The following is a 9581-nucleotide window of genomic DNA, read 5'->3' as shown; positions in this document are numbered from 1 at the left end:
AACGCCCAACTCTTTTCTATGGCATTTCCCTGTTATACACTTTTTTTGCTTTTACACCTTCATTTCCATTATATATATAACATGTTAAGGGTATTTCCTTCAATGAAATTCATAGTAATATACACATATCAATTCCTTAAACAAAAATTTTCACAAGACTTTCAATACGATGAATGTAACAAGTGATGATTCCTCCACAAAGCAATCTTTGAATAACAAAGACAACATATTTCTTCCCACAGGCACAACTTGCACTCAAGATGCTTTATACAGAATTGCACTTTTGACGGCTATTGCAATTTTTCAGCTTCCATTCGAGAGGATAAATGAAGATTTAGTACCAACTGTGATATTCACAAGAAAGCCTCTTCTCTTTCAAGCATTTGTGTTTTCTCTCATGTTTGCATTCTCAGGTTCGATGGCGTCGGAATCCATGAAGGAAAACCAGCCAAAGATAGCATTATTATGTCACAAGCTGGCGATATTTTCAGTAGCGGTGGCAGGGGGAGTATTTGCCTTGTCGAGTTTACTGTCTTTTTATAACATTGAGATGGTGGATGCTTCAGGTAACCCAATCACTGGTGCCTGATTAGTCTAGCTCTCACTGGTTGTTCGTGTAAACGCCAAGTTGCCATATCAGAGTGTTTTGTCAATGTAGACGTTCTACCTTTCCCATACTCCATTTGTTGAATTTCACTGGGTATGTTGTTGTATGAACCTAGTATAAAATATATGACTTGCTTGAATAGTTGTAAGAGTTATTGGTATAGACATAATTATCGCTATCATAACATCAAATGAGCAACTAATTACAAATCCAGGAAGAAAACCAAATAACAAACGAGTCTTGAGAACAACAAAATGCGGTAATAATCCAATATACAAGCAAAAGGGCTTCTTCAGGTAGAACACCAAAATGGCAAACTAAGTTCAAAGTTTTCATTACTAATTCTAAGGACATAAAACCCATTATTTGGAAAACCAAGGAGCAACGCAACTGAACATAATAAAACATCTGCGAATAACACTGGTAATTGAACTAAACGGCCCTCAACACACCTCCTTTTCTTCGTTCTCTTCTTCTTTCCAGCAGTCCTGCAGAACGGATTTAGGAGATCCACAGACGGAACTCCTAGTGAACTTCTGGTAGACAATAGAACCACCCTTGCCAAGTTCTTCTGGGCTCCACTCAGCGTGAGAGTAGCCCTTAACATCAAAAGAGCAAATACGCTCCAGTAGCTCACAAGCAACATCATCAGCATGTAAAGCTACAGAAAACTCATCAGGCTGGAAACATGTCAGCACCCTCCTAACCAGCGACCCGAGACTCGAGCAGTTCAAATCATACCCAACTGCTTCAAAGCTAGCATAACTAAAACCATCTTCTGGTGTAACATGAATAGTAGAAAGCGCAGCTCCTTCAATAGAATTCATGGAATAACCACAAGGATCAAACTCGAAATCACATATAGCAGAGTCAGGGAGGATCTTCCTTATGCCGGATCTAATAGTCATTTGAGCTGCCGAGCTTGATTCAGTCTTGTAAAAGACAGAAGCCTTCTTCCTATCCAAATTAGTCATGCACATCTCAAGAGTGTAGACAGGGTTCTTAGTCTGAATAGGTCCAGCAGAGGCAGAGTAAACATGCCATTTTTGAAGTTTGTCAGGACTGCCCAAAATTACAGCTTTGCTGCCTGAACTAAGATTTCCAAAGTAGCTATCAAGGACCGCAACTTCTTCGGAGAAGTGACGATGAGGAAATGACTGTGCACCAGGGAAGATGAAGCTCCCACGGGTATACTTCACAGCTTGTACTTTGAGCAAAAGGGTATCAGCCAATTTCAGGATGACCGGAATTGAGAGAAGCAACTTTGTGGTACCACAGGTCTTGATGATTATCTTGTAAGGAAAAATGAAAAGGCTCGACTCGGAAAGGACATAGGAGTCAACACACTCATTAGAAAGAGAATCAACTATGGTGCACTCAGCAGGTCCTAGGAACTCATCCAATTGTGCTTTTGACAGTGATCGAAGTCCTTTTCCTTCAGGATCAGCAAAAAGGCCAGGCTCAAAAAATGAAATTTCAAGCCTCTTCTCATAACCTTCAAAACCAATGGCAGAAACTGGCAATGCCACTTCCATGATGAAAAAATGTTCACAGCAACTAATAATCTTTTAGAGGAAATTGTTCACAACCAAGGAGAACAAATGCAGAAAGCAGCTGAAGGAGGGGAAAAAAAAGTGAGGGTTTAACACGAACTAATTGACAGAAGAAACTTTTTTTGGGGTTTTTTGTGCCAGGAGACACGTGCTATAATAGAAGCTTAAGGAATGTCAGGAAGGCTTGCGAGCGCACTGCACATATAAAAAACAAGAAAGTGCTAGTAATCAGAATTATAAAATTCTTAATGCTCATTTTCTAATGATCATATCCAAAACAAAGGAAATCCAGATACTTACGTTGGAGTAAGCAGCAGATCTGAACTTCTTGATTCCACCGTTTGGTCGAACGTCTTCAATACTGTAGCCGAGGGGTGCTTCGTAGAGTGAGGATTTACTACTAGACTTCTTCCCACCTTTAGACTCCATTAGATCATTCACCTGGATCTGCCAATAAAACAACTAAAGCTTCACATAAAGTTTTTTTTTTTTGAGAAAGGTGACGGAATAAGGGCAACTAAACAGCCACAATGGTAAATTGCAAACAACAGCAAAAGTTTTAGTGGGATTCTAAAATGACACATAAAGGTTCAGATAACCTAAAATCAAATGCATCCACTTATTACATACTGAGTGTAAGAATGCAGAAAGGCATATGTGTAGGTAGGGTTTCCCTCTGTACTTTATGATATCATACACAGACAGATGATCAATGAAACTACAAATAGATTAGATTCTAGACTTGTGTCATCCAAGAGGTCAAACGAAAAAGAAGATTAAAGATTATCAGAAACAAAACCAAATGCCTCACAACTATGAAAAAGGAAAAGCCATAAATAATAAATAGAGGCTAACAAAAATATACTTTTTTTTTTTTTGAACTTGGTAACTTTAACAAAAATATACTTATAAATGAACATTTTAACTAGAATTTGTGATCAATTATCCTTAATGGAATTCTAAGAGATGATAACATCAACAATATTACTGGAGCAATATGTATTAAATGGGAAGATATTTAATGTCAACAATAACACATACATACATCCCCATGAACAACGAACTACAGAGTAGTATGACAAACAAATACCACATTAAATGGCTCACTATTTCATAATACCAAGACATGAAACAGGAAAAGTAAATGAAAATTTGCAGCTTAGTAGCCATTAAAACTAAAAGGAGTTGCTGAGAGAGAAAGTTGGCCAACAAAGGTTTTACAGCAGTTGTGTAGGCCTACAATCAACAAGTGAGGGGGAACAAAAGAGAGCAACCACACACATAAGTGCAGCATACTTCTGTGGTACCCCACATATCTTCTCCCTTAAAGTCAAAGAGTGCAAACTTATATGTGAGAAAAAAGTTAATTAAGCTCACGGTTTGGTGAAGTAAAATTCCTATCACTGTATACCATGTACTTCTACCAGAAGTACATGTTAAGATTAGGATAATATTCCTCACAAAGTGCAAATTTTACTCATAGAAACTATAAATACTTCCGTCAAAACTTTTCAACATATAAAGCAAACATCCTTTTTAACATTGCAAACACGTCTCAGTTTATTTTCATGACAGACACAAAATGCCAAGTTAACACAAGTAGAAAGAATTTTACTTAAAGTTTACCTGCATTGGCCTAAAGAAACAAAAAGCGAGACACAACACAGCTAGTTCAAAGTATCTAATTAAAAAGAAAATCTTGCTCAAAATCTTTTAATTTGAAGAGGAAAGTCCTTTCAATCTAAATTTCTTCAGTATTTCTACAATCCACAAGCTCATATCTTATTTTACTTTCTGTATTTCCTAAACATCTGAATCTTGTTTTAAAAAAAAATTATTCTATCAAATTATGACTATAGTCATTCAATTTCAATATTTAGAAGCATAAAGAATTCAATAATTTGATAGTCATTCAATATTTAGTCAAATTATAGTCATAATTTTCTTCTACCAAATTATGTGTGTGCATCCCACTCAAAAATTTAATCAATTACATTATCTACATGATAATTAACCTAAAAACTATACCGACTCCCTAAAATCAAATCTATAAGTGCAAAAAATACCAAATAATGGCCTACAATGGACACACAAGGCCTAAACATAAACAACATTATGGAATTTCAAAAAAAAAACGCCTTATATCGAATTAAGACGTCCCTACAGCCATAAAATAAATTTACAATTGAGATATCAATAAAAAAACAAATAGAATACTCACAATTATAAAAATTCTCAGATTTTGTTTGAATCTGACTTTTCTGAACAAATTAAAATCAACCTCCAAGATTATCGATACCCTAGACAAACGAAACATACGAATCAGCAACAAATTCATCAACAATTTTAACCAAATATAACAAAATTTGATTGTTTTATTAGAATACTTACAGAGAAATTACGATTGTTGAAGAAGAAAAACCAGAGATAAAACCCTAATTTGAGAGATGATGGTTGTGGAAGGATTGTAGAGAAAATCGTCGGATATTTATACAAACTTCGGTGACGGATTTGCCCTTGTGAATTTACGATAATTATAGTTAAGCCCTCCGCGTATCCTCAATGATCACGGGGGTAGCGTATCAGATTCTTATCTATCCAAGTACAAGTATTCATATACTATAAAGTTAATTGCATTATTGGAAAAGGATAAATTATTCGTGACGTATTGAAAATAATTTAAATTTTTTATTTTTTATTTATTAGATCTTAATTATTTTTAATATGAATTTTCAAATTAAAAAAAATTCCTTTCGCCTTATTGAATTATAATTAGTTTTTATGATTGAAAATGACTTTTTAATGGAATTATGAGATATTATGTATGGATTTAATTAAATAAGTGATACTATTTTATTGATTTGTATGGATATTATGTCTAATCCATAAATAATTTCATATATTCGAATGGGGATAGATTTTTAAAAATTCATCATTATTAAAGGATGAAAAGGTTAAGTTGAACCTAGATCAAGAATTGATTGGAGCGTATTTGCGTTGCTTTTATATTAGAAATCAAAATTTCAAACAAAAATGATATTATTGTCATTTGAATTTATTTAATCGTGAAACGTGAAGCATCAAAAGAACTGATATGAATAAATGACTTCTAATTGTTTTGGGCTAATTTGGATGGATTGGGTTATTAGTTTTGGTCATGTGGACAAATAAATCGATGTCATCTATTTCTGTTTGTAAAGTTTATGTGTTATGCCATAATTTCATTTTTTTTTTTAAATCTTACTTGATTGTAATAGTGATTTTATGCCTAATATGACTTTCTAAGTGATTTAAAAGATATTGTATGTAAGAATTGGAGAAGATTTCACTTTTTCTGCTTTTTCCATTGTCACATACACGTATATATTAAATAGATACAGAGACTCCTAATATGATAAGAAGTCCGAAAACAGAACAAATTAACTCCTAATGATATAAGGTTGTTATCCACTAGTAAAAATTAAAGGGAAGGTTATCCAATAGCAACTAATTTGATCATTTAGATTATAAAAACATTTTAGCAATTTGGAATGACCAATTCAAAAACAGCGCTGTATATTGGCTTCATGGCTTGTATACTAACTACTTTATATAGTTTTCTAAAACTAAGAGTAGTAGGGAAAAAATTGCTAAAATTATTTCATCATGTGGACAACAATAACATGAAACAATTAATTCATCATGAATTATTTAAATATAGATAGACGATATCAACTATGAAATTATATTAGGTATGTTATTGTTGTAGATGATACTAATTAGTTAAGATATATTTTAATCTTGTTAGTACGTTTCCTTTATGTACTTTCATGTTAGAGATTTATATGTCGATAAAAATATATAAAGAAATATCATATATTATTAGCTTGCGAAGAAGTACTTAAACAAAATAATGAAAATTCACATAGTTAATCCAACCCATTTCGGATTGAATCAGCTATCAATATAAGCTGTATAGAATCAAATAAAATGAAACGAAAAGAATAAAATGAATATGTAAATTTGTAGTCACACATTTTTTCTTCTTTTTTTTAATTTTAATTTCAATTCCAATTGATTGGCTGATAATTAGGATATGGCTCTAATGAGAAGGCAATAATGTGGAACAGAGAGAGTGGGGCAATTGTGCAGACAAAAATTCAGATTCTCATATATAGATAATATATAAGTGGTTTTATGGATATGGGTGGCCCTTTTTAAATATGTTTCAATTTAAGTACTGTTAAATTTGATGAGAAGATTTTTTTTAAAAAAATTAAAATTTGTGGTTAAAATCCTTTTTGATTATTCATGTGACTATAAATCATTTTATAAAAAAGAAAATGACACATAAATTGAGATATAGAATATCTAATGTTAAACCTTTTTTCTTACTCAAGAAATTATTTACACTCATTCAATAAATATATAATATATACTCTTACCATTAAATCATACTTTTTTTTGTTTTAATTTATTTATCTTATTTTGACGTAACACGAAGCCGGAAGTAAATTAAAGAAGACTTTTAAATTTTATAGTCTTAAATTAAAGATATATACCGTGAATCAAAATATCTTTTAATCTTAGAGTTTAATCATGTCATATGAAAAATTAAAATTAAAAAGTCGTCATAAATTTCAAATATCTTTTACTTTATTTGAAACTAGTATACGTGTCCGTGTGTTGTGCATAAATTATTAAAAAAATATTTAATTGTTCAAATACATTACATCATTTTGATTTTATAAAAATATAATTTTAAAACTTAAAATTTTTATAAAAAATACTTTATTTTTGAATAAAGTATATTGTCGTAACTCGTAACGTATTCAAATTTTAATGCAAAAAATTTAAGGATAAAATATATCACAAAAATGAATAATTGATGGTACTTATTGATTGTCAAGTGCAATTTTTTTGGGTATGTATATTGTGATATATGAAGATACTCCAAAGAGCAAAAATAGAAGAAAAATATACTTAGTCAAACTTGTTTTAGTTTATCATATATAACCAAATCAACCTTTTTCTTAATCTTAAAGATTCAGTTGGAACAATTATAGATCTCCCCAACCATCATAACTTCAATTAACATTCATTATTCGGTAGAAATCGTCCCATAAAAATATTTAGAAAATAAGAATAAGAAGAAGAAATGACATATAACATTTACCGACTTTTTAGATATCAAATAAGAGAAAATTAATGAGTAATATATAAAGTAAATTATGTATGATAACGCGAGGAGATGGGAATGAAAAATTTAGGCATGAATTTTTACTGTCGCTCTTTTTATTTCTAAATAAAATGTAGTTACTTTTGAAATTAGATGATTTACTCTTGAAAATTGTCTCCTTAAATAAGTAATTCTAATTTCGATTTTCTCTTCCTAATGTTTAGGAATCACCCATGTATAAATTTTATTATTTTTTAATAAAAAATTGAATTCGAATAAATAGATAATTTATTAAAAAATTGTATGAATTTAAATTAACAGTAAAAATCTTAAAATAGTTAATAAAATTGAATATTTTTTAAAAATATACTATTTAGCTTAATTTTAGGATATTTGTAACACCTTTTAATTATAGATTGAGTGTACATATATTACTTATTATTATTATTAAAATTTAAATTTTACATCTTTATCTTTTAAAACTAATTATTTTCTAAATTCAAAATTTAAATAATTCTATAAAAGATTTTAGAAATAATTTAAAAAGATTATTATTATTATTATTATTTGAATTAAAAATATGATAACTTCCCAAAAAAAAATGAATCACACACTCTATTTTTTAGAACTGTTTTAAAATTTGAATTTTAAACAATGATAAAAAGTTAAAATCATAGTAAAAATTAGATTAGTAGTTTAAAATTTGCAAGTGGAGGAATTTAAACTTTATTGAATATGACATATTTGATTATTTGGAATATGATAACCAATACAAATGTTCAAATAATCAAGCATTTACATTTTCATCATTCGATATTCTTTTTATTCAATTTGGTACAATCCTGTTTAAAAGAGAAAAAATATAATAAGAATGAAATCATGATAAATGAATACATCAAAAACATGAACTATAAATGATATTTTAGCGTACAATTTTAGCATGTCATATCAAAAGAGAATGCAATGCAACTCCGACTGAAGAACGATAAGCCAATATTGGAGTAAATAAGCATTTAGTCTTGGGTATCCAAACTCAATATACTAAAGTATTCAAAATGGTGGTCTATCTTAAAATAAAAAATACCAAAGAAATAAAGCCTTAGAAACATTAATATACCATCAAGTACATTACACCAATAATAATCTATAGCCACAGTTAATCAATGACCACTAAATATATATATTTTAGAAACAATTGGCATATGTTCCTAAAGCTTATAAAAATATAAAATATTAGATTTTATGACAATTAACTAATATTGATAAAGCTTTAACATCTTTTATTAATGTATATATTCAATTAATATTTAATGTTGTTAAGAGCTATTTTTGTTATAACTAGTATATGTGCCCGCGCGTTGCGCGGATGATTTAAAATGTAATAATTTTATAATTAAAAATAATTAATAAAATGTATAATGCACTTAATAATATATTTAATTTATTATAATAATAATATAATAAAAGAAATCAGTAACTTGTGTATTTGAGCAATATTAAATTAATATCATTAGTACACAATTTAATTTATTATATATATAATTTATTCTTTTTATGTAGTTTGAATAAAAAAATTATGTTAATAATTTATCAATTCTAACCTTCCATATGAAATATTTGATATCATAAGACTAAATAACATGTTGAAACATTTTATATATGTTTATTCAAATTTAAAAGATTCAAAATATTATTTATTGTATTAATTTGTGTAAAATATAATAGAAAATTGATATAAAGGTAATAATAATCTTAATTAGTACAACACTATATTAGATTTAATCAATGTATGTAGATGATATATTAAATTTTAATTTGAATTATATCAGAAAACGTATGGATATAAATGAGAGAATGTTTATTTGAATTTTATCTGATAAAGCTTATTATATGTAATTATAGTTATCTTTGAATTCAAATTTAAAAAGGTAAAAATTGAAAATTAAAAGCTTATCGTATATTTTAAAATCGCTATTTTCAACTTAATTTAATGTTGTTATATAATATTGGGAATAGTCTTAAATTTGCTAAATGACTTATAATAGTGATATTGTTCAAGATAGAATTTAACGCTAGCTAGATCAAAAATATTATGTATCTTAAATTCAAAAGTTTAAATTTTATTTCTCATTAAATTATTTTCCAATTTTGAAATTTGATTGTCCTTTAAAAGTAATATTATGAAAACATAACTTAATACCTTCTATGTTTATGATAGTGATAAAGACTATCATTTTAATAATTTTTGCTATGACGATTCCTC

General features: G+C 28.8%; 2 protein-coding genes across 2 annotated transcripts; both read right to left on the bottom strand.

Annotated features, from left to right (window-relative positions):
* Positions 1–847: 847 nt before the first annotated feature.
* On the bottom strand, positions 848–2271 carry LOC102595539 (S-adenosylmethionine decarboxylase proenzyme-like). The gene has a single exon (XM_006367468.2). The coding sequence runs from the start codon at positions 2140–2142 to the stop codon at positions 1051–1053; it is 1092 nt and encodes a 363-aa protein (XP_006367530.1). The 5' UTR covers positions 2143–2271; the 3' UTR covers positions 848–1050.
* Positions 2096–4643, bottom strand: LOC102595876 (uncharacterized). Its single transcript, XM_006367469.2, has 4 exons — positions 4552–4643; positions 4382–4460; positions 2461–2607; positions 2096–2355 (listed from the first exon to the last, which is right to left on the bottom strand). Exons 3-4 carry the CDS (start codon positions 2587–2589, stop codon positions 2335–2337), a joined length of 150 nt encoding a protein of 49 aa, XP_006367531.1. The 5' UTR covers positions 2590–2607; positions 4382–4460; positions 4552–4643; the 3' UTR covers positions 2096–2334.
* Between the last annotated feature and the right edge of the window lie 4938 nt (positions 4644–9581).

The sequence above is a fragment of the Solanum tuberosum genome, unplaced genomic scaffold (genome assembly GCF_000226075.1).
Source record: "Solanum tuberosum cultivar DM 1-3 516 R44 unplaced genomic scaffold, SolTub_3.0 scf00805, whole genome shotgun sequence".
NCBI classification, from domain to species: domain Eukaryota; kingdom Viridiplantae; phylum Streptophyta; class Magnoliopsida; order Solanales; family Solanaceae; genus Solanum; species Solanum tuberosum.
Note: the sequence above shows the minus strand (reverse complement) of the source record. Positions and strands in the feature narration are given on the sequence as shown.

Excerpts from the sequence above, each read along its gene's own strand:
- LOC102595539 (XM_006367468.2), bottom strand. The coding sequence starts at position 2,142 with ATGGAAGTGGCATTGCCAGTTTCTGCCATTGGTTTTGAAGGTTATGAG.
- LOC102595876 (XM_006367469.2), bottom strand. The coding sequence starts at position 2,589 with ATGGAGTCTAAAGGTGGGAAGAAGTCTAGTAGTAAATCCTCACTCTAC. Across the intron at positions 2,356-2,460 it reads GATCTGCTGCTTACTCCAAC|TGCGCTCGCAAGCCTTCCTG; the intron begins GTAAGTATCTGG and ends TTATATGTGCAG.